Below are 24,843 nucleotides of genomic sequence, written 5' to 3'. Positions count from 1 at the left end.
TAATCAAGCAATTAGTCATGTTTTTCCTATCTATGTACTTACCAGCAAACAGGAATGTAAAAATCACTTTCAACTGCCTGAAAAGAGACATGTCATTAATTAGGATTAATCAGAAATTCTCTCCACCAAGAAAATGCTTCAAAACATTAACTCCTTATATGTTACTGTAGTAATAACCTTATGAGGCAACTGATATCATATGCCCATGTGTCAGAGAAATATTATAATGCTAATTACAAGAAATCTTTAGGATATTCTCCAAAGTCAAATATAATGTTCACTGCTGTCAAAAGTTTGCTTTTGATAGCAAACACCATGTGTCTCAAGGAGACCGAATTCTACTAGTGCCAGGCACACCTAGCCAAATATTGACGATGCAAAGAAGAACAGGATGTAATCACTGCGCCTTAGATAGGATGTCTAGAGTAGCTCCATTCTAAACCCCAATAGCCCAGGGTGTTCGTTACTAGATACAAAACACTAAAGGAGCAGAAATGGGAAACAAGGAGTTCTGTGAAAGCTGGTGAACAGTCACCAAAGTCTCATCAGAACTGGGTCATTAAAGATATTCTTCCAAGCAGGAAAGTGGGGAAAGGCATGTGATGTAGAACAGACACTAGGGGCAAAGCAGTAATGCATGAAAGAACAGGGTAGGTTCATACGTGGAGAGTATGGTCAGTGCTCAGGCTGACAAGCAGGTTGTGGCCATATCACTAATGGCCTTATATGGTGGGCTAACAAATGGGATTTTGACAAGTAGGTGTGAGTATTCTTGGATTGGTGTTTCCAGAAGATCAATCTGGCAGCCAGGTGTGGAAGATGCATCTCAGGGAAGGATTCCCATTCTTAAGCTACTGCATCAGGCTAGGTGAGAAATGCTGACAGCTTGGTCTGCAGCACGGGGATGGAGAAGAGGGAATACATCCAAAAGACATTTAGTGAGTAGAATTAGTCAAACTACTATAAGGGAGAAAAGTGATTCCTTTAGCTGAAACTGGAAAAAAAGAATAAGAAGGGCATCAGTATCACAGAATACAAAAGAAGACAAAATCAGGCAAAAATAGAAAATTTAAAAAACTTCTTGGGACTTCCCTGGTGGCGCAGTCGTTAAGAATCCACCTGCCAATGCAGGGGATGTGGGTTCAAGCCCTGGTCCGGGAAGATCCCACATGCCGTGGAGCAACTAAGCCCATGTGCCACAACTACTGAGCCTGTGCTCTAGAGCCCGTGAGCCACAACTACTGAAGCCCGTGTGCCTAGAGCCTGTGCTCTGCAGTAAGAGAAGCCAGAGCAATGAGAAGCCCGTGCACCACAACAAAGAGTAGCCCTTGCTCACTGCAACTAGAGAAAGCCCACATGCAGCAACGCAGACCCAAAACAGCCAAAAATAAATTAATTAAAAAAAACCCCTTATTTATAAATAGTTGATCATGCATTTTCTGCCTGCAAAGAGGCTATTTTAAGAACATATCATTTATTCCTCCTTAAAAAAAAAACTTACCTTAATGGCTTTTCTTTTTATAAAATTTGCCCTATTTGCTTTTGATGTGCCAGAGTAAATAATCACCAATTGTGCCAAAAATTTTTGGAGCATCCTTCAACAATGGAAATGCTTAATCTTTGTACCTGAGATGCTTAAGCATAAGCAAGCTCTCCTACAGCATTTTATATATATATGTATATATATATATCAGAAATCAATTAGAAACAAACACCTGCAGGAAGTGCTGAGACATTTTTCCATTAGCTTTTAACACAAGGAAAACAAGATGAGAAGGTGACATTGTTTCATGGTTTCTAAAATGGGTAGCTTCTGCAAGAGAGGCAGCATCAGAGGTGCCAAAAACAGGGGTGCCATGGAGAAAGTATGCCTTCTTCCCTACTGTGGATGCTAGGTGCCCTACCCAGATTCCCTCTTCAGGACTGAGGTGCTTGTACTCCCAGAGGGAGGGAGTGTTGGTGGCTGAGTTTACAGCTGAATTGCTCTTAGCCCCCTTCACAGGGGCAGCCCATATCTATTGGCTGATTATTCGGTTTTGGGTGGGTATAAAGCCCTGGCTCCCTTGACTTCAGGTGGGGAGCATCTCTGAAGGGCCATCCCAGCTCCAGAGCTCCTACTGGACTGGCTGAGGCCTTTGTTGCAACTGTATTGCAGCTCCTTCTTTCTCCCTCTGCCCCATCCTGCTCCTGTTACCTCTCACAGGTGATGTTCCCAAGGGTATACCCCAATAAACCTCTTGCACACAAATCTGAGTCCTTTTCCCAGGAACCCCAACCCATTACACCTACCAGGACCACAAAGAGCCCTTCGTGATCACTAATTACAGAGAATGAAGGTGTCCCTATAGAAGCATGTATGTATTAAATGTACTGGGTCTTGAACAAGATGAACCACACTTCCTACTTATGTTTCAGCTTATGTTCTAAAACTGACAACAGAGAGATGTTGTAAACAGAACACGGTGATCTAAAGGAATTTGGATATAAAGTTATTTTATTAAAAAATTATAGCAAGTACAATGTGTATATTAAAACCAAGAATAGGAGTTGAGCATAGATGAATAGCAGGCCTTCGCCACTTGGATACTATAAACCATAGCTTTTTTGGCTGTTTGTTTTTCCCTGTCTTTTCCCCAACAAATCTGTTCGGCAATGTTCCTTCACTAAGGCTCCATCACTGGGGTAGGCGGGGGAGGGAAATCGGACATCAAAAGATACCTGTGTCCCTACTGCCACCTAATGGTTCTTTGAGCATTAAGGTCTCCATTGCGTAGTTTATTTTTTCCCAACTGCTGACACTATACCAATAAATTGGCTAAATGTGACCATATCAAACTGTGGACCACTAGTCTTACTGTGGCAAAACTCTGGGGCTCATTCTGGCTTCTGCAAAAAGTCATGTTAACTGTCTCCTTTTTCCTCTTTACATTTGGGAATATATATCCCCCTACTCCCCATGGTTGTTTGTTATAATATGTATCCTTTTTAAAAAAAGATTGTTTTATTATCTATCCACTGCGCAATAAAAGTGATGTGGAATGTACCAGGCTTTTCCTGCTTTTTATGCAATAAGCTTTTTCTAAGATAAATAAACAGGCAACATGAATATGGGAGGGGGGAAACACAGATAAGGAGGGTACTTTCAGGGGCTATGATGCAGATGAATTCAATTAACTGTGGGTGTAAAAGACCATCTTAAGACTACTGATGGAGGCTGTTATACAAGAAAGCCAAACAGAACCAAAAAATGAAAAATGCTCCTGTCACCACATCAGAGGGCAAGGCCCACTGCACTCTCTCTTGCATGTGGGGAAGTCAAAGTAATTTTTTCTCATGCTTTCCTTCCTGGCCTTCAAAGAGCTCCTGTGACTACTTCAACCTCCACTGCCCACATCTTCCTGCTAAGCCTTGACCCATCTGGCTTTCTGTGGCTTTTGGTTTCTGACAATCACATAAGCTTTTATAATCTCCTATATTACTTTTGAGCTTGTTAAACTACTGCTAGCTCCTAGATTTCTCCTCAGCTATCTGCTGCCTTTCCTCACCATTCCCCGCCAACATGCAAAACACCAGCCAAAACTATTCTAACTAGTCTATGAACACTTTTCTCCATCTTTTTCCTTTGAAAATTCCGAGACATAATTTTTCAACAAAAAGTTGAAAGGTTAGTACAATGAGCAAACACATGCATCCTCCACAATGACTGTTAAATATTTTGCCACGTTTTAATTCTTTCTCTCTCCATATATGTGTGTGTGTGTACATACACGCAACGAATTTAGCAAAATCTTATATAATTTTTTGGCAGAACTATTTGAAGGTTAAGTCATAGATGTAATGGCACTTCATCCCTAAATACCTGAATAGGACATTCTCCTAAGTAAGTTAAGAAAGTTTCACACCTAATAAAACTAACCATGATTCAGTATCATCAGATATCCAGTCCATACTGATATTTCCCAAAGTGTCCTCAAATTTTCTTTTATAGCTTTATTTTTCCAAACCAAAACCCAATCAAGATTTGCCCATTGCATTCAATTGTTATATCTTTTACCCCACTCTTTTTAATGACACTGACCTTGTGAAGAATTTAGGCCAGTTTTCTTATGTCCCACATTAAGGGCTGGATCTGATTCTACCCTCAGGGTCATTTTACTTGTTCCTCTACCCCTGTATTTCCTATAAACTGGAAGTTGGGTCAAAAGGCTTGATTATATTTAAGTTAAGCATCTTTGGCAAGGTTCCTTCATAGGTAACGCTGTTACTTCACGTTGCATCAAATCAAGAGGCCTCTAAAGTCAGGTTATTCTACCATTAGTGGTGCTAAGTGTGAGCACTAGGCTAAGTTGGTGACTGCTGAATTTCTTCATTGCAAGGTATATTTTCCCCTTTATAATTATTAATATGTGGAGTGATACTCTGACACTGTGAGAACATCCTCCTTTTCGCTACCTCCTTTTCCAAGATGGATTTTAGCTTCTCTTGATGACCTTTGCCTGAATTATTGGGGACTGAACAAGGTGATTTTTCCAATTCCATAATTCCATCTATGTTTATCAGCTGGCATTCATCTATAAAGAAAAAAAATCCCTTCCCCAACCCTTGATTTTGAGTATCACTCTGGACTTATGGATTTTTAAAATGTATTTAATGATGTGACAATCTATCACAGTCATTATTCTTTTTGGTGCCGTGATTGACTCATATTTAGCCAGTGGAGTCCCCTCAAGCTGGGTTATGTGAACTTTTGACTTGATCCTGTTAGTTTTGGGGCACTTCCCTGTTTTCTGGCAAGATGTTCCAGGCTCACCTTTGTACTATTGTACTTTCTGGGCCTAAGACCCAAAAGCAACCATTTCCCCCAAGAAATACTGTTTCTTTTGTGGAGAATTCTATTTAAATATCAAGATACGGGCACCCTCCACTGGGGTAACATTACTTCTAAGATATATGTGTATATATATATATTTTTTTCCAAAATTCAAATTTAACATCAGAGGGCTTTTCCCCAAAAAACTTCTATTTAAAATTTTTTCTTTCCTCTTATTAGAGTTTTAACTAACGAAATTTATTAATAATTCACTTTATCTAGAGTAGACATAAAATTTTAAAATTACATTACTAATAGTACTGTTAGAAATAAATCTGTGATGTTTGAGATTTCTTGTTTCTGTTCTTTCTGCCCTCAGAATACATCCCACTAAGAATGTAGGAGTACTATTAAACACCACTTTCAAATAGATCTAAAGAATTTTGATGACTCTGCCATTTCTAATCCTTGTAGAGCCTAGATTATCATTTTTCAAACTAATTCTTTTTTCTTTTTTTAGTGGTACACATGAAATATACAATAGCTGAAAATGTGCATCCTAAGACTAGAAAGGCAATGCAGATTTCAGTGAACAAATCAGGATTGCTATGACTGGTGAGCACCTGCATCGGTCAGCATTCATTTAAGGTTGTTTTTCCATCAAACTTAAGCGGATGATATAACCTAAGAGTCATCTCAGGATATATTTTCAAGGTACTGTACCCCAAAACACTCAATAGGCAGAAAAAGCCAGTCGCTTGCCCTGCAACAAATCTCCATGCAAACATTCAAAACACCTATTATGACTAAAAAGGTCAAAAGGCGTAGTTATTTTGACTATGTACACATCTCTAATTCATTACCTTAGGCATTTGTACAGATGTCAAAAAAGGTAGGCAAATCTGGGGCTACTTTTAGTCAAGAAGGAATACAATAAAAGCTAAGCTAAAGAATGCAATCTCCCATTTAACCAACATGTACTAGTTTATTCTACACTTTTATGCTCTGCAGTGAGTTGGTACATTTCCAAAGGCAGTGGCTATACTTCAATTATCTTTAGTAGTGAAAGGAAATAGCTGCATATATGACAATGTGGAGTCTTTAAATTTTATGTACTTACTGAGTTCAATAAAATAAATACCAGCTTTAAAGAACTAGAGGTTTTAGATACTGTTCTTTTTGAAGATAAACTCGATTAAATTTGAGTGAGAATATTTTAAGATTTTGACACTTCAAAGGAAGTTGTAAGTTAGAACGCCTATTTGAAGGAACACTCTTAGTCAAAGCTTGTACGTGCTCCAGCTTTGTCTTTAAAAGCACACAGAATCACAGTGAAAAATAAATGAATACATGTAGTGTTTATAATGGTGTCTGGTACACACAACTGTTATCTCTTTGTGAGAACTAATAACATTCAGTATAACTTTTCTTTCCAAATATAATCTATGTTGCACACAGGGAGAGATTAAAAGCAATCCTGAAAACAAAAGCTATCAGAAAACTATACTGAAGCTTATAAATATTTTCCTATTTTCTGACCTTGGGGGTTCATTAAGAGTTCTTATTTGAGAAATTTTTAAACAGCTGTAAAGTTTACTTTATATTCATGGAAGATCCTCCTGGCATTAGTTCTTAAAATACACAATTGAAATAAGAGTTGTCAAATACTACATTGTGTTTTTAATAGATTTCTACTATATTAAAGAAAAGTACATCCTCTCTGGTTTGTCTTCCCTCTTAATTCTAGCTACACACTGCTGCCCTCTGCAGCATTTTCCATTCTTGCAAGCTGACTGCCACTCTTAATCATCACAAACCCACTTTAGAGGAGGGCTTTCTTAAGGGTCCAGCTACAGACCCCAATCCTCCAGGGAACGTTCTTTCCTGGCATTCACATAGCCTCTTCGTGTCTCAGGCCTTTATCTTTGTTTTTAACTAGTTTTTTTTAAATTGGAAAAAATTATATACGTATGGTTAAAAGGATAAAAAGGATTATTAGTGAAGACATGTGGCTTCCACTCCAAATCTCTACATAGATTCGTGAATCCGTCCATAAATGGTATATATTATTACAAACATACACACAGCACGCATTTCTTTTTAAACATAAGTGGATGTAGTCACACCACTGTTTATCATTCAAGATTGTAACTTGGAGATTGTCCCCCTTCAGGCGGTATTAACCTATATAACTTAATTAAAACCAGTAACTGCTAACAAAATAGGTTTTTCTTTTCTTTTTCACGGTACGCATGGCCTTTATTGTTTGCTACAGGAAGTGGAAGAGGCGGGGATGCGACAGCTCCGGCTCCTGGGGCGACTCCACAGATTGGGTAATCGCCCTCGAAAAGTCCAATTAATCTACTCTCGAATAGGTTCTGCCACAATCTAATCAGCTTTTTGTTGCCACTAAGACTTTTATTATTCTGTGAATCGGCGGTTCTCAAACTTTACCAGACATTGGTATCACCTACAAGGCTTGTTGAAACAGGTTGCTGAGGCCATCCTCAGAGTTTCTGACTCAAAGGTGTGAGGTGGGTGTTGAGAAACCGTATTTATAGTAAATTATTTTTGCAATAAATTACAAATTACTGTAAAAAAAATAAATACCACGCAAGGCTGATGCTACCGGGACCACACTCAGAGAACCAACCGGTAGTATGAATGCTGTATTAAACCCCGTTCCTCCCACCACCCAGCACCCTGGGAACCTCAACTGCCCAACGGCACACAGCCCTGAAGTAACTGCCCAACCGACCCCCAGTCCGAGCCGGAACTAAGATAAAACGAACCTGCATCCGGCGCCTGGCGCATACCAGTACGTCATTTCCTTCCTACGAAACCCTGCCCACTTTACTTCCCTAACGTGATTAAGGGCCGGCGGCCTAGAGGGAGCTGGGAATCACGTGAGTCGAGCGACGTCGTGCGAGGATTTTTAACCTCTCGCGAGACTTTACCCGCCTCCTCTATTCCTCCTTCCAGTGCCCGGCTTTAGTCCTCTCCCGCTCGCCGCTGACCGAGGTATTCTTTTCCAGACCAAGTCGCCTAGTTGTCGCCGCGGAGCTTTTGTTTGCTGCTGCCGCTGTCGCAACCACCACTGGGCTGCTTTGTCGCGACCCCGTCCCCCCGCCACGCCCCCAGCCCCACACAAGGTAACAAACGCGATGAGGGAGACAGTAAGGCCTCGCCGGGCTTCGGCCTCCCCCTAGTTGAAGCGGAGGCCTGAGGCCGAGGAGCGGGCCGCGCTGGAGAGGCCCGGGCGCCGGCCGGAGTGTCAGGAGCGCCGGCCTCCTCTTCCACCCAGAGTTGAGCCCTGAGCGGCCTCGGACGGGGTTGGGCTAGCCGCGGGAACCCAGCGGGTGGGGTTGGCATTTTAAGGACGCTCCGGGCCCTTCCGAGCCTGTTTGCGGGTGGGGCTCCGGCTCCGGGCGCCTCCGCTGGGTTCGTGTTTTCGGTTTCCCTGGAAGCTGTTTGAATTTCGAGGTCTGAAATGGTCGAGCAAGTTGTGGCGGACTTTGAGGTGTTGAGTGACTGAGGGGGAGCAGCCTGGCTTGCTCTAACCCTTTTGGAGTCCTTCCAGGCTGTGGTTGGACGGGGATTGTAAAACAGACGGGTCCTCGGAAACCCCGTATGTTTGCTAATAAAGCGAGAAAGAATTCTCTCCTACCTTACTTTCGGGAGAAGAATGAGCCAGATTTGGTGAAAGCCACGTTCCTTAGATTGCCTAAATAGGAGAGTATCAGTGCTGTTTCTTTCATTGCAGAAAATGCATCGTCAGTATTTGACTGGGTTTTTGCTCTGGATAAGAGTTTCTAAACGCATTCATACTAATTGAATAGCTCTTGTGGAGAGCTATTTGTGTAGTTAATCCAAAATCAGTTGGAATTGGTTTTGGAGGTATTTTTTAGTGCTTAAAAATCAGAAGCCTCAACTCTTTCAACAGTTTAGTGCCATTTTTTTTTTTTTGGTGACAATATAACAATCCTGTTAATTGAGCCTAACACAGTGCCTTCCCTGTTACAGGACTTCAAAGAAAATTAGAAGTTCTTCTTTTTTCTCTTACTTCTTGTTTTCTGTTCCTATATGGAATTTGTCTGACATGTTTATAATCATAAGAATACTTGAAGTTTGTGTTTGGCTCACAGCTTTTTTCTGAATTGAAAGTAAAGGTAGTAGTGATAAATTACGCTGCAGTGAATTATAATAATGAGTTGGGAGCAAAATTGGTTAGGGTTGATTCAGGCAGACAGGGAAAATTATTTTTTATGGTTTGGTTTTTTTTGTTCTGTTTTCATGACCTTACTCTTTTTATTTTCTTCAGATGTCAGAGGATCTAGCAAAGCAACTGGCAAGCTACAAAGCTCAACTCCAGCAAGTTGAAGCTGCGCTGTCTGGAAATGGAGAAAACGAAGATTTGCTAAAATTAAAGAAAGATTTGCAAGTAAGTATGAGGAGACACTTACAGTTACATTGCTTGAAAAGAATATTTTTGTGTTTTACAAATGATCTATTGTTAAGAATCTGTGGGTATCCAGAACACCATTTGGAGGGAGTGTTTCACCCCTTGTGCGTACAAGTGTGTACGTACATAGGCATACGTAGCTTCTAGGAGTAGGGTTGCTTCCTCAGTTTGTGTACATCAAAATGATTGAAGCATTGTTCTTTGTTAACGTCAAACTTGTATGCTCATATAATTTTAAAAAATAAGAGTTAACATTAGAAGTCATTGTCAAACTTTCTAGAGAAAGAGATACATACAATTTTACAAGGAATAGCACTTCTGTTTTTAAAGACCTGGAAAAGGAATTTTAGTTCAAAGGGTAACTAAAATTAAAGGAGGAAAATATAACCTGATTAAGATTCTTTCTAATGCCAAAAGATTCTTTGAAAATGAAATAGAGCACGCATGCCAGAGATCCTGTGTGTGTGTAACAGAGCTAGCTCTAGTGCCTTGTGTTGAAAACACATTATAAAAATACCTAAAGAGATACTTGTTTTCTGCATAAATGTTATATAATGTTTGAACTTAAAGCTAGGTTTTACATCTAGTTTTTGACACTTGTTAGCAACTTAAAATTAAACCAAATCTGTGTGAGAAGGAGATCTTAATTTGTTCTTTTTGTTGTGGAGGGGCAGTAAGTATGAAACCTGCTTTTTAAAACTTGCTCTGGGGTTTTGAGACAAACATAAAGCCATGATAGTAAATATCTGTTATTTCTCAGAACAACAGGTTGATTAATAAAAATACCATATATAATACTTGTAAATATGTATGAGTTTTCATCTTAACAAATTTGTGAACTTAAAATTCTGAACCTGAGTTTTTGGAAAGTTTTGAAAGATGATTAGATGGTCTATGTTCACTGATTCAAAACAAAACTTGAATCATCTTCATCCTATCTAAGTAATCCTTTCCCTCCCTTTATATCATCCTCTTGCCCATTAAAATTATTAAATTTTAGGGATATTAGAACTGCAAACAAATGAAACTTACGTGAAATGGGGTCCAGATTCAGGATTCTGAAAGCGCTTACCTGGGCATAATTAAGATGAGTTAAATATTTTTGGGTTCAAATTCTGGATTTAGGATAGACTTTCATGAAGTTGCAATAGTATGTTATTTTTCTAAAAACACAGAAACCAGGGCCTCTCTTCAATACGTAGAAATCAGGCCAGTGGATTTCAAGGAGCCAGTCAATAAGAAAAAGATGTTTTGGGGGCTTCCCTGGTGGCGCAGTGGTTGAGAGTCTGCCTGCCGATGCAGGGGACGCCGGTTCGTGCCCCCGTCCGGGAAGATCCCACATGCCGCGGAGCGGCTGGGCCCGTGAGCCATGGCCGCTGAGCCTGTGCGTCCGGAGCCTGTGCTCCGCAACGGGAGAGGGCACAGCAGTGAGAGGCCCGCGTACCGCAAAAAAAAAAAAAAAAAAAAAAGAGAAAAAGATGTTTTGGGAGCAGTTTGTCCCACTCTCAGGCCAACTTTCTTCTTGCCTCAAGGAGAGAGCCTGGCATGGCCCCATCTCTCTGTCTCTCTGTCTCTCTCTCTTTTTTTTAAACCCAACTTAAAAGCAGTGCTTTTTTTCTTTGAAGAAAATAAAATGTCATGTGCTAATGTTGTATATATTGCTTCCTGGGCAGTAGGAGGGAGGGGTATATGTGGAACTGGTGGAGGGGGGAGTTGGGAGTGAAGACTGAGAACATTATTATGAGGTAATAATGTTACAGAGTAAATTGTCAGAGCCTGGGCAGAATTGTCTTATTAGGACATGATCCATAGTGGAAATACTATTGGGAGAGAGACCATTGTAGTAGGCATTGTAGTAACCAGGTAAATGGCTTACTTAGGGTTCAGTTAATAATGACCTGGGGGCCATTTATCTGTAAAATGTCCTGTTTTCTGTAACCATTTTGAAAAGCATTGTCCAATAGAAGTTTCTGTGGTGATGGAGATGTTCTGTATCTGCTGTGTAATATTATAGCCACTACCCACATGTGGCTGTTGAATATTTGGAATAAGACTAGGATGGCCAAAGAGCTGAATTTTTAATTTTATTTAAGTAGCCATATGTGGCTACCATATCAGATGGCACAGATTTAGAAGCATAAGTTCTAACACTTCAGTTAGAAATAATAGGGAATGTTTTTCCTGACCAGTCTTGACTTTGGATTCTTTTCCTCTTATTCTGTCATGGAAAAAAAAATCATTTTGGTTACTAGAAATAGGTCTGTTTTGAATTGAAAACTTCTCAAAGGTGGAAGGCATCATTTAGGATTACATAAAATTCTGGAAAGTTTTGTGCTGTCTGCTTCCATCTAGTAATTGTTATCTCCATTGACTACAGCTACAGCTTCTATTTTGTCATAGGTTTTTTGTTTTTGTTTTTGCGGTACGCGGGCCTCTCACTGTTGTGGCCTCTCCCCTTGTGGAGCACAGGCCCCAGACGCGCAGGCTCAGCGGCCATGGCTCACGGGCCCAGCCGCTCCGCGGCATGTGGGATCTTCCCGGACCAGGGCACGAACCCGCGTCCCCTGCATCGGCAGGTGGACTCTCAACCACTGCGCCACCAGGGAAGCCCAGGTTTTTTGTGTGTGTGTTTGTTTTCTTTTTAAATCCTTTTCCTTCTCTGCATTCTGGGATATACCTTGTGCCATTGATATTTAATCCTGCCTTTTATATTTGCTGAAGAATCTGTTCAGACTGATGACTTGAGTTTGTGGCCTCCTTTATTTTCTTGTGTTCCTTTTATGGAATATCCTTACTCTGGTTAAAAATTTGTTTGCCCTTACATTTATGCAAAATGTTCTTTCTGCATTTTTTTCAGTGACCCTCATTTGCCAGTAAGGCTTCTATGTTTATTTCTTTATGTACTATCTTTCATATAAAGTTACTCAACAGGCAGCAGATTAATTTACTAAAGTCCTAATTGCCTTTCTTTTTTCACTTAAAAGAAGTGGGTTTAGTAAAATCCAGGCTAGCTAGTTGGCTAGCTCCCCAGGCAGTCTCTGATAATCACAAAAAAGAGTCAATTTATTAGGCTGTTTGCTGAATACACTGGTTCTAAAGGAGGCAGGGGTCAAGTCACTTGTCTCATATGTTACAGTGGCTCTGCATCCCCGAAACGCCTTCCTTCAGTAAGCAGAGTGCTTGAGTGCACCCCCTTTGACCTGCTGATATGTAGATCACAACATCTGATGCTTCCTGGGATTGCCGATTACTGTAACTGCTGCCCATCTGTCAATGAAGGAGCAGTTTCAGAACTCAGACTTGGGGGAGGAAAAGTAATTAATGGTATGTACCTTTAAGAACTCCCTCATACATAAAATAGTTTCTCTAATACTTTGGTCCATATACACATGTGAAGAAAAAAAAAACCATTTAGAAGGGTCTTTATAGTTGTTGGGAGGGGTATGTAAAACATGGCAAAGTAAAAAGACAACTAGAGATAAATGCTCCAGATTTTTTAAAGTGTCATTTCAGTGCAGGACTCTGGAAATTATAACATGCACAGCTTTTCAGGACCCTTTTCTTTGGTGAAAATGTATTTCCTTATGAAAATGTAGTGGGGAGATGTTTTATCCCAAGACAAGTAGAGTTCTAAATCTTGAGACCTACAAACACAGACTTTATGTTTGTGCTTTAGTAGTTAAATGATCCCTAGTTAAATGGAATTATTTAATGATAGGGATTGTATGGGCTCTTGAGTCAGGCTTATTGGATTACATTCTTGGCCCTAAAAGTGGTTAATTAAAAACAAGACTGGATAATTTACTCTCCTTCTTTGTGTAGTACATGATCTGTTTATTTGGAAGTTCTTTGCTTATTTGCAAAAGTTATTTGCAAAAGATTGTCTTATTAAAAAGTATTTGAATGGATATTTGGCACCTAATAAAACTTTCATTAAAGATGTTAATCTACTGAATTTTTAACTTAAATCTGAGTCTTCTAGTTTTTTCATTCATAAAATTTTTTAATTAATAAAACTGATCTTTCTCCAAGGGCTTTAATAATCCTTTTTTTAAGGCTCAAATATAAGTTTTTAAGAAATAGCCAGGAAGATTTAAAATCTTTAGGAGAGAAGTAACATTAAACTTTCTTGTCTGTTGAACCAGAGCTACTATTATAAAACCTCAATGGGAACCAGAAGAAACTCAATACAGAGTGCAACTTTGCTAATTTTTCTCCCAGAACATAATAATGTGATGTTTAAGGTATTTTATTTGCAACAGCAGAGGAACAGGTATGCAAGTTCTTAAAATAAATCAGATAAGGTGATGCATCATATGAGTCTTCATCAGAGTAAAAATATAGCAGATTGATAGCAGAATCTATCAATTTGTTCTATTTCTTAAGTTTTTTAACCAGCCCTACTAAACACCTTTAAAGTCAGTAAGTGTAAGCCTGAGTTAGAAAATATATTTGCCACACAGAAAGGTTTTGCCTACCTGTGTGTGTTACATTTATTTTATTTTTTTCTTTTAAACGAAGCTGTGCTAATGTGCTTAACATTAAGGTATTGGGATATTTTAAATCTGACTTGGTAATTTGCTTACCCAAATGGGATAGGTTTTATAATAAATGAATAGAGACACTACTGTTTTTAAAATATATCTACAGTACTTTGGTAGAAATATGTATGAGCAGGAACATTTTTATTACTAATAAGGCTGCTTCAAGTGTTTGGGGGTTTTTGAGGGGGAGCTCACCTGTTGGCAGGCAGTTAATACGACTGCCAAGCAGTGCCCTGTAAAAAGTGCAGTTGCGCGACGTACACGTGACAGTGATGTGAGAGAAAAGTGATCTTGAATCTAGGTCAGTGTCTTACAGTTAACTGTTTCTCATCTTTAGAGAGGTCTATTCAGCTAAAATAGGTGCTTAAAAATAATTTACAGTGTAAATTCAAGTCTACCCTATTTCTGTTAGTATTTGAGGTTAATTAAATTGAAAGGCAACTGCCTGGGTTTAAATCCCAGCACCAGTGTATAAAATACTGTATCTCAGTTTCTACATGGGGATAATCACAGTATCTACATCATAGTATTGTTATGAACTGCAAATAAATCTGTGTAGAGTACTTAATGAGTGCTGTGTGGTATGAGAGCTGTTATCAAAAACTGAAAGAACTTGCTTGTTGAAAGTAGTTGACAATGTGAATTATAAAAATAATGTTAATGGTTTTTGTTTTTTCTTTTTAGGAAGTTATAGAACTAACCAAAGACCTTCTGTCAACTCAACCTTCTGAAACGCTGGCAAGTTCAGACAATTTTGCTTCTACTCAGCCCACTCATTCATGGAAAGTAGGAGACAAGTGTATGGCAATCTGGAGTGAAGATGGACAGTAAGTGTAGAAAAAAACTGTAACTATAACATGACATAGTAAAGTACAATGGTAAGGTGATTTTAATCAGCTTGAACTACCCTATTTTAATCTTTCTATAATAGCCAGTATAACTTATAGAACGAATTTGATTCTTGGGTGGTTACCATTAATACAGTTTAATTTTTAGCTTTAGGTTAAGTTTTAGGGCAGAAGAATGGCTTGGATCCTAGAGGAAATAAACATGAAAGTAGAGGAAAATGAATGGATATTAAAAAATATATAGTCTAAATTCTTTTTTCCTTGAATTGAAAATTGAGTAATGGTTGGTTATCTTAGACTTTTGTGAAGCACATATACTGAAATTATTCCTGTAAGAAGTATCTTTTCTCAAAAGAGATTGACTAAAGCACATATAGTAGACATGTAAGAGACTTCCTTGGCAATATTTTGGTTAGGACTTCCTTTTTAAAAAGCAGATGGCTAACTCCAGCCACTATTATCTTTGCCAAAGGGACATTTGATTATAGGAGTTTCATTTTAGACACATTGAATAGTTGAATCACTGCAGTATAAGTCTTGTAGGCTGAGTGCTAAACCTTTACTCACCTGCTTACAGCCATGATATCTTTACAGGTGTTATGAAGCGGAGATTGAGGAGATAGATGAAGAAAACGGCACCGCTGCAATCACTTTTGCTGGCTATGGCAATGCTGAAGTGACTCCACTGTTGAACCTCAAGCCTGTAGAAGAAGGAAGGAAGGCAAAGGAGGACAGTGGCAACAAACCCATGTCAAAGTAAGTGACTTTGACTTAAGCATTTTAAATGTAATCTTCCCCATTTGGGTACTTGAGATGTCTGCAGAATCTATACAGGCTAGACTAGAGTAAGAAACTTGTAATACTGTTTACCATTATTTTGAAGATTAGCAGTGTATGGTCAACATTGTCTATATATGTATGCCTAGGTAAAGTGAAGACATTTTGGTTCCCACTTAGGCATTTAATGAATAATTATTAAGAGGATTCTATATATTGATACTTCTCACTAAACCAGGTTCTGGGTTCCATCACAGCAAAGAAGACCAAATTAGGCCTTGTCTTGACTGAGTTTATAGTCTAAAGAACAAACACATAATTAAAGAAGAACTTTAACAATAAAGTGTAAAAGTAATGGAGTGAACATAATGGGTACTTTTAGGGAACAAAGAAAAGGTACCTAAACTGCATTTTAGTCATCAGGGCAAATTTCTTTGAGGAAATGATGTGTAAACTGAGATTTGAAAAGAAGAGGTGTTAGCCAGTTAATGAACTAGAAGGTATGATCTTGGGCAAGCTGCTTAACTTCTGTTTCCTCATCTGTGAAACAGGGACAATAGTATATGCGTTATGGGGTTGTAAGGATTAAATGACAGCATGAGTAAAACATGTAGCACAGTTCTTGACATGTAGTAAGATCTCACTCAGTAAATGTTTACATTTAAAGAAGAAAACAAGGTGGGAACATAGAGGTAACAGAAAGAAATTCCTTTGGTAAAAACTTGGGGCTCGAGGGTGGGTGGTTTGACAAGAGAGGAGATTAGAGAGGCAGAGGCCAGATCATAAAAAGCTTGAAAGCCACGGATGCATTTCAAGTAGAGAGGATCTGATGTGTTCAGATTGGAGCTTTCGAATGATTACTGGCAGCAGAGAGAAGGCAGCTACTGCTGTCATCCAGGTGTAAGATGATCGTGGACCTGAGCCCAGGGAGTAGCAGTTAAGGATGGACCCGTGTATAGTTTGAGAGGTATTTAAGAGATAGAACGAACAATTTTCAGTTCTGCATATTTGCCACAATTGGCTATCTTTTGGATTTGTCAGGAGTTTTCAAAACTTAAGTTGCTACATAAATATATTTGAATTTGGGAAAATTGTATCATCTATTAAAATAAATTTGGTTTAAGCATCTCAATAAGAAAGATTGTAGAATAACATGACATTTCTATTTTTAGTCTTTGATATTTGTGTAAAAACCACACTTCATAGTAGTGATTTTATGATACAGAGGAGTCTAGATCATATAGCCTTGTTTTTAAAAACCTCTTTCTTCGTCCTTCTTTTGGTGAGAAGTCAGTGTTAACAGACTGAGCCGAAATTATTGAGAGGGCTTTAGGCTCTGATTGGAAAACCCTAGTTGTTTTCGTTTTAAGAATTGTTAGCTATGATTTCCCTTTGTACTGCTGTGCTCTTCCAATCTACATGAAATAGTTTTATCTGCATTGAATCTCTTCATACAGTTTTTCCAAATGCAGCATATCACACTTGCTAACTGCCCATTTAACAATTGATACAGGTTTAGATAGCTTTTAATGTTGAAACTCCTCCTATTCCTAAAACACAACTGGCAAAAGCCATGTAAATGGCAAATTAAAAGTCATAGTTGAAATGTTTGATTAAATGGGTAATAGATTACTACACTTGCATTCAAAAGCTTCCAAGGATACTGTATATTTCAAATAACATTTATTTCTTAGTAGTCCTGAGTGATCGGCATTGATGTTAGCTTTTATTCGTGGGGTGAAGAATGTGTAAGTTCATTAGGTTTTGGGTTTTTTTTGGGGGGGGGCAGTGGTTGCACTGCTAAATATCTCTAAGGAAGTCATCTTTTAAATTTTAAGAGTTGACATTTACCTGTTCTGTCCACACAGAAAAGAAATGATTGCCCAGCAGCGTGAATATAAAAAGAAGAAAGCTTTGAAAAAAGCACAGAGAATAAAAGAACTTGAACAAGAAAGAGAGGACCAGAAGGTGAAATGGCAGCAGTTCAACAACAGAGCCTATTCTAAAAACAAAAAAGGCCAGGTTAGTAAATCCTTTCATCATACTTTGTAAATTTGCAAAGTGCAACTGTCATTAAAATAAAGCGAACACAAAATAACTTTAAAATGAAAAAGGAGGTTCATAGATTTAACGAAATAGTAACTGGATCTTGAATTCAGAATCTCTTTAATCTTCATTTTTGACTTACTGAAAAATATCTCCATTAGCCACTGTCTCTGCAGTGGAAGCACTATGAATGAGTTTATACCAGGAATTACAAAAGATCTAGGTTATTTCCTTTTATTTTATTTTAATTTTTTTAAAATAAATTTATTTATTTAAGTTATTTATTTTTGGATGTGTTGGTTCTTCATCGCTGCACACGGGCTTTCTCTAGTTACCGTGAATGGGGGCAGGCTTCTCACTGCAGTGGCTTCTCTTGTTGCAGAGCACGGGCTCTAGGCGCGCGGGCTTCAGTAGTTGTGGTGCATGGGCTTAGTTGCTCCACGGCATGTAGGATCCTCCCAGACCAGGGCATGAACCCGTGTCCCCTGCACTGGCAGGCGGATTCCCAGCCACTGCGCCACCAGGGAAATCCCTGATTTCCTTTTATAAACTAAAATTTGAAAACTTATTTGTTATCTTACATACTGCTTAGAGTGTATTGAACCCTACCTGATTTGTTAACATGCCTTATGTTGGGTGTCACTAGTGGGTTTTATGAGCACTCAGGTTCCCTTGAGGTACTTTTCCTTATAGGTGTATTTTGGAATTTTATTTTTTTCCAAAACTAATCAAGAATTGTTTGTTTCATTTCTCCTAGGTAAAGAGGAGTATTTTTGCTTCACCTGAGAGTGTAACTGGCAAAGTTGGAGTAGGAACTTGTGGAATTGCTGATAAACCTATGACACAGTATCAAGATACCTCTAAATACAATGTTAGGCATTTGATGCCTCAATAATCAGAAAAACTGTTGGATTTCATCTCTGCAGGGCTTTACATTTACCTTTTTATCCTTATATTTTTCTAAAGGTAAATTATTTGTTAGACGAGTAAGGAAGATACCATTGTTGTCATTGTTTGACTTCAGTAGAATGAAACTTGAAGAAATTGTATTTGATAATGCTATTCATTTAAACTTTTTTCATTACTACTACCAGTTTCCTCAAAGTTTGTTGGGTAAAGCAACTTTTCTAGATAGATGCTGAGTAAATACAGCACTTAGGTTAATTATTGATCTTCCTAGTATCAGGCCCCCACTTAATGGATGGCATATACGTTTTGTAAGGTTCTAACTGGGAAGTTTCAGATGCTTTGAACTTGCCGCATATTCTAGCAATTCACTGGAACATCAAGGCAAAATACCAACCTGCTAAAGAGAACTCCTCTTCATTTTTTTTTTTTTTTGTCTTCAGCTTAAACCTGGCTGTTGCCCAGTTAACCTAAAAGTAGGTTAATTTGTAAATGGCAGAGTTTTTTTTGAGGTTTTTCTCAACTCGTTTCCTAAGCCTATTAGGCCATCTCTAAAATTGATCCAGCTCTGTATTCTTTTCATTGAATTTTAGTTTTATGTAAGAAACCATGTTTAGGACCAGCTACCTTTTCTAATGTTTTTTTTGTTTTTGTACGTTTGCTTTCCTCCTGTGTTGATTTTCACTTATGGTAGTGGTACCATTTTTTGGATGTGTAATGTTTATATGAGAAAACAAAAAGCTGATGTATAGCCCTGTATACAATGTAGATACTATTTTTGTAAAAAACCGAGGCTAAATTAATGAACAAGAGTACCGAATGTTTCATCATTAAAAATTTACTGTATTTCTTGTGCATTAATCTGACCATAATTTCCCTGTATATTATGTTCACGTAGCTGAGTTTGTTATTTTTGTTAACTAGATCAAGTTGTCAGCATTTGTTGGCAAGTGAGCTTCACAATTATCCTGAGTTGAGTTTAAGCCAAATGTATGCGTAGAAAAGGGTCTTCCTATTAATGGAAGATGGTGATTTTTAAGAAGTGTGTTAATTTCAGTTTTTGTATGTTTAACTTTTATTAAATAAAGTGTTTTTAAAATCTCCAGGGTGTGTTAACAGAAAGGTGAAGTTAGCTGCCAGCATTGATATAATGGTTAAGCATACATCATTTCCACAGGAAAGAATATTGAGTGTGTAATAAATGTTTCGATAAATCCTTATGTGTGCCTTATATTGGACATAAGAAATTGGAAAGGACAGACTAGTTTTATTTTAAGGGTTGTGCTTGCATAGGGGTGTTTGTAAATTTTTGGTAGAAGGGGAAAATAATTTTTATTTCATTAAGAAAAAAAATTTTTTATTTCATGAATTTTAATTTTTTTGGTAAATTGAAGCTTTTTAAAAAATGTTTTTGGCCACGCAGCACGGCATGTGGGATCTTAGTTCCTGGACCAGGGATCAAACCCGTGCCGCCTGCAGTGGAAGCTCAGAGTCTTAACCACTGGACCGCCAGGGAAGTCTGGTAAATTGAAACTTCCAGGAGGACAGTGATGAGAGAGAATTCCTTGTGTCTCCATCTCCCTCCCAACTCAGGAGATCACTGTTGTTTTGTTTTTTTTTGTTTCTCTCCCTGTAACTTATGGCCAAAGGGTAGAGCACATAGGACAGAATGAAAGGTGAAGTAGTTTTTCAATACAAGGCACAAATTACAGTAGAAAAGGAGCTACTTAGCCCGAAAAACTTCTAAATATACTAATGTTCTTGTTACCAGTATAACAAACTTTAAATCAATGGTATCCTTAAAGGATTGCAAGGGAACCCTAGTAATTAAAAAGCACTGGAAGGAAATTTGGTATAACTCTGTGGCCATACAAAGTGGTTTTTGGTGAGATTATCTTGGTATGTTTGCTGGAGTAATAGTTCACCTGGTGTTTGTGTAGGCAAGACTTGTGTTGAGACTCGTGCCTCCTTTGACTCTATGGGCCTTCCTTTCCGCACATTAATTTTCCTGGAGGGCTTTGCAGTAGGAGGAGAGAAAAGGGGGAAAAAAAAGTGACCGTGTTGTAGAAAACATTTTTTAACAAATAGGCATATAGCATGAAGTCAAGAGCCTGTGTGTCGAAGACCTAGATGTCCTTTGTAAAGTCCTGTTGTCAGGATGATGATAGTGTCTCTGGACTAAACTTAAAAATTAGGAATCCTGGGGGGACCTGTCTCATAGTGGATGCTGAAGTTGAGGAAATCTTAATGAGGAGCATGATACCAATGGTATTTTACAAATGCAGGTGGTTAAGCTCTCAATATTCTAAAATCAAATATGATGCTTGGTCTATGAAGGTTTGTTATAAAATTTAATGTAGAGGTTACCCTCTTGTCAAGAAAGGAGACATGAAGCTCTGAAATGGACAGACTGAACCATACTTGATGTCCCCCACGTGGCTGTGGTTGCATTTGTCTTTTCTCAAAACTTGACATTTGACTTTGTTATTGGCTCTTTCAAGGAAAGTACAGTCCTAACACCCCCAAAACAATTTTAAATTTTAATATTAACTACAGATAACAGTGTTTTAATTAACATGTAGAAAAGTCATATTGGAAGAGCAAGGACTCTGGAGCCAGACTGCTGTGTTTGAATCCTGGCTCCCTCATTTATTATTTGTATGCATAATTCTCTGCCTCAGTTTTCTCAGCTGTAGAATTAAATTAATACGTTTCATTAGGTTGTAAGGATGAGTGAGTTAATATGTGTGAAGTGTTTAGTAGAGTACCTGATATGTTGTAAGCACTATAGATAGAAGTGTTTGCTACTACTGTGCAGAGCTAATGATGACTATCTGATCTTTTTTCCTTAACTTGAATAACAATTCACATTATAATGGAAATAATACTATTGCTTATAAATGTGTTACTGAAATGTTACCAAATTACCAAAGTTCTAAGACATTAAGTTATCCTGGTAGAAGTTTAAATTTTTGTATTTAGGGTTTGTTTCTTAGTGGGAAGGGGATTACACTCCTAATAAAAAAATCACTTTTTTTTTAATTTAATTTTTATTTTTGGCTGCGTTGGGTCTTGGTTGCTGCGTGGGGGCTACTCTTTGTTGCGGTGCACGGGCTTATTGCGGTGGCTTCTCTTGTTGTGGAGCACGGGCTCTAGGCGCGTGGGCTTCAGTAGTTGTGGCACATGGGCTCAGTAGTTGTGGCTCGCGGGCTCTAGAGCGCAGGCTCGGTGGTTGTGGTGCATGGACTTAGCTGCTCCGCGGCACGTGGGATCTGCCCGGACCAGGGATCGAACCCGTGTCCCCTGCACCGGCAGGTTGGATTCTCAACCACTGTGCCACCAGGGAAGCCCCACTCGTAATTCTTGATTAAGATTAATGAGGGATTCTTGGATCTGGGTCCTACCTCAGGCCTATCCAGGCCAAGGTATGTCTTGTTTTTTTGACAGACACCACACAGGTGGTTCTGATGTGCATCCCTGGCTGAGCACCATGTTTTAGGTTAAATGTGAAAACGGTTGGATTTTTGAAATGAAGGCAAAAATTTATAAGTGGCAATTTTCTGAGCCCAATTATGAAGACTTAGGCATCAAGCCAAAGTGAAAATGCATCCATTTAATGTAACAACTCATTTTTTAAAATACTTGTTTTTTCACAACAAAGGATGTGCATGTGCATGCACGTGTGTGTTTCCATTACAATGCAGTTTTAATGCTCTGTCTGCCTTTAAAATAGCAAGGGAAAACCATGAAGTGACAAAGGAAACTCAGTTTTGTAAGTTGTGTGGTGTCTGTAGATTGTGATTATATAAGGTGAAAAATACCACTTGCAAATTAAGTGAAGTATTAGAGTTTTGATTTGGCTTTTTGCCTCAACTGGGTATTAACTGAGATATAAAAGAAGGAAGAAAATGTATTAAACCCAACAAGGTTTTGTATTTGTTAAAATATTTAGAGAGTTCAATAAACATGTGCTGAATTGTATTAAGTATTTGTATTAAACTATGAAACAACCAGTTAGTATAAATGGTAATTTACAAGTTCAACAGTAAATGTAAACATTCTTTGTATCTAGGATTTTTGAGTTGCAAGTTAAACTGAATTTTTACTGCAGTGGAGAGGAAAAGCATAGCAGGTAAAATAACAGGTAATGCCATAGTTTAAACAAAACCAAAGCTATTGATTCCCCTTATACTATGATTTTTTTAAAAAAAGCGTACCTGTAGAGATGGGTATAGACGTATTCTTAAGAAACATCTCAAGAGGTTCAGAAACCCGTAATACTTTGTTCTGGCCTAGCCAAAAGTAGTAAAACAAACAAAAACAGATGAAGGTGTTATTCTGTGACGGTCCTCGCTTGCCTTTTCTGCCATTCAGCTTAAGTATATAAAGGTTCTTTTGTGGCCTTGAGTGGGGAAAAGCAGATCTGAGAATAATGCTGGGCTTGGGTTAGCTGACAGCTGAACTAACTAAAAATATCAAATTATGGCTACTTGTCATCTTTTAGTTCCCAGAAATAAAAACTGGCAATTTACTTCCACCAAGCACCTTACCAGTTCATTTTTACAAAACCAGTACAGACTTGTTACTGAAATTATTAAAATTGTAACTTGTTTCCCCAGTTAGTTTTTTTTAAGAGCACAGCTAAAGAAGCTATGGTTATTCTCATTGGGAGAAAAGGTTTGTTTTTTTGTGTGAAGAGCTACTTCACACAAAAATCATGGTTATTATTTTGCTGGCTCGTGATTTTCCTTTCTTGGTGAAACTGATGTGCTTTTGTTTTTTCTCCTTTCAAGCCCTGTACTCACTTTAGCAAGATGCAGTGAGTTTCTGACCAGAGAAACAAAGAATTCAGGCTTGGAGGAAACACTTGACTCTACATCCTGGGAAAACTAGAGTTGAAGCCTGAGATCCGTAGCTAGGCTAGTCTTTAATAGATGGTAATTGTCCCAATTGTTAATTGCTCAGAAGTATGCAGGAAGGAGGAGTAAGTATCCCTTTGGTTCTTTTGCTCAGATTTTTTCCCTCCAAAAGCCCTGTCAGGTTTAGTTGACCTAGCTTTCAGAGTGAGTGTGATGAAGCTGCTAATTTAGAAACAACTGACTTCTTAAATTTTTATTTCTTACATACATTTTAGAGATATTTTATGGCTTTTATGTTTTTACAATGCTATTCTGTACCCTGGTGTGAAAATCTAAAATATCCCAGTTATTGTCCTACTAGTAAAGAGTAAAAGCATTTTTCCATAGCTAAGAGTTTGAAAAAATAGAAAATATTCCAAAATTATAGGAAGTTGGCAGTACTTTAGAAGAGCTTCATTTAAGCCATTTCCCCTAATAATTACTATATAGAAAGGTAAACAACTGAAGCTGTCAGCCAGTACATCTATTTTGAACTACACTTATTATTTCCAAGAATCAGATGTATTCCAAAAGAAAACGAGTTTCCTGTTGGATCTGGTACCTAGGCCAATAAGATTTTTCTTCATGGTGAGGTCAGCACTAAAATATTAACTAGGACACTCAATTTATTATGCAATGGTTACTATCAGTGTATAACATACTCAAGCTCAGGCCCTTTCCTTTTTTTAGGAAGACCAGGTAATCACTAAAACCAATGATACATAAATCTTATAAAGGCTTTATTTAAAAATTTCTATAGGATGTCAAAATTTACTTCTTACAATGTATAACCTGCCACAGAATTTTGTGAAAATGAACCATTTTATTAATAGTTTTATTCTGCAAGACCCAGAGTCAGAATAACTAAAATTCAAGATTAAGGATGAAGAGATTAGAAGGCTGCATTCATCAGAGGAAGTAGAGAAGTATAACACCTGTTAATTTCCTTCTGGCACTACATGCTCCTGGGCTGTGGTGGTGGCATGGATCCACATGTGTCCGCTTTTGTAATTCTTTTTTTTTTTCTTTTTTTATTCAAACAGAAAGTCAAAAATTATTATCATCCTCATCAGTTCACTCAGTCTACATATATCAGTTTTAATCCTTAACAGTCTTTCAAAATAGAGGTAGTATTTCTATCAACTTTCCAGGAGGAAACAAGTCTCCATGAAGAAATTTAGTATCTTGCCCAGGGTCCTTAGCGAATGTTAGAACTGCTATTTCAATGTAATCAAAATGCTTGTTCTTCCCCTATTATGCTCTTTTTGGAAGGGAGTGTGGAATTTTTGAGGTGGAAGGATAATAAAAGAAAAAGGGCAGCTAGTTGCTTCTTCAAGTGGAAGAAAACAAACCCTCAAAAAACCCTTCCCCGAAAGGGTAGACCATTTCCTTGTGAGAAATGACCGGGGATGCAGTGTGGCTTTAGGTTAGAAGCCTTGCCTGAACAATCCTCATTGCCTTTTAAAATCCCTTCATAATGCTAAAAACTGTCATTGTTACGGCCCTAGAAAAGGCATTTCTGCTGGAGTTTCTCATACCTATTCTAATCAGA

At 38.2% G+C, this 24,843-nt stretch overlaps 1 protein-coding gene and 1 long non-coding RNA gene across 10 annotated transcripts in view; one reads left to right on the top strand and one right to left on the bottom strand.

Moving 5' to 3' along the window:
* The window catches only part of LOC111172315 (uncharacterized), a 65,961-nt gene extending 58,108 nt beyond the window's left edge, over window positions 1-7,853 (bottom strand). For 4 of the 5 annotated variants that reach the window (XR_016388159.1, XR_016388160.1, XR_016388157.1 and 1 more), the window contains exon 1: window positions 43-7,853. This is a non-coding gene — a long non-coding RNA (uncharacterized LOC111172315). The remainder of the gene's footprint in view (window positions 1-42) is intronic. The other variant, XR_016388158.1, reaches the window with a different exon arrangement.
* Window positions 7,755-24,369, top strand: SMNDC1 (survival motor neuron domain containing 1). Of its 5 annotated transcripts, none has more exons than XM_089898158.1 (7): window positions 7,755-7,831; window positions 9,132-9,251; window positions 11,673-11,894; window positions 14,501-14,643; window positions 15,259-15,420; window positions 17,310-17,463; window positions 18,245-19,496. In XM_089898158.1, exons 2-7 carry the CDS (start codon window positions 9,132-9,134, stop codon window positions 18,380-18,382), a joined length of 939 nt encoding a protein of 312 aa, XP_089754284.1. In that variant the 5' UTR covers window positions 7,755-7,831; the 3' UTR covers window positions 18,383-19,496. The 5 variants fall into 5 exon arrangements, with proteins under 5 accessions (XP_089754284.1, XP_089754282.1, XP_022424508.1 ...); XM_089898156.1 differs by lacking the exon at window positions 7,755-7,831 and adding an exon at window positions 7,854-7,962; XM_022568800.3 differs by lacking the exons at window positions 7,755-7,831; window positions 11,673-11,894 and adding an exon at window positions 7,854-7,962 and having other exon boundaries at window positions 18,245-24,369.
* The last annotated feature ends 474 nt before the right edge of the window (window positions 24,370-24,843 follow it).

The sequence above is a fragment of the Delphinapterus leucas genome, chromosome 16, assembly GCF_059928025.1.
Source record: "Delphinapterus leucas isolate spDelLeu-1000000601 "Yukka" chromosome 16, BTC_Dleu_Yukka2, whole genome shotgun sequence".
NCBI lineage: Eukaryota > Metazoa > Chordata > Mammalia > Artiodactyla > Monodontidae > Delphinapterus > Delphinapterus leucas.
This window is presented reverse-complemented; position numbering and strand designations above follow the sequence as displayed.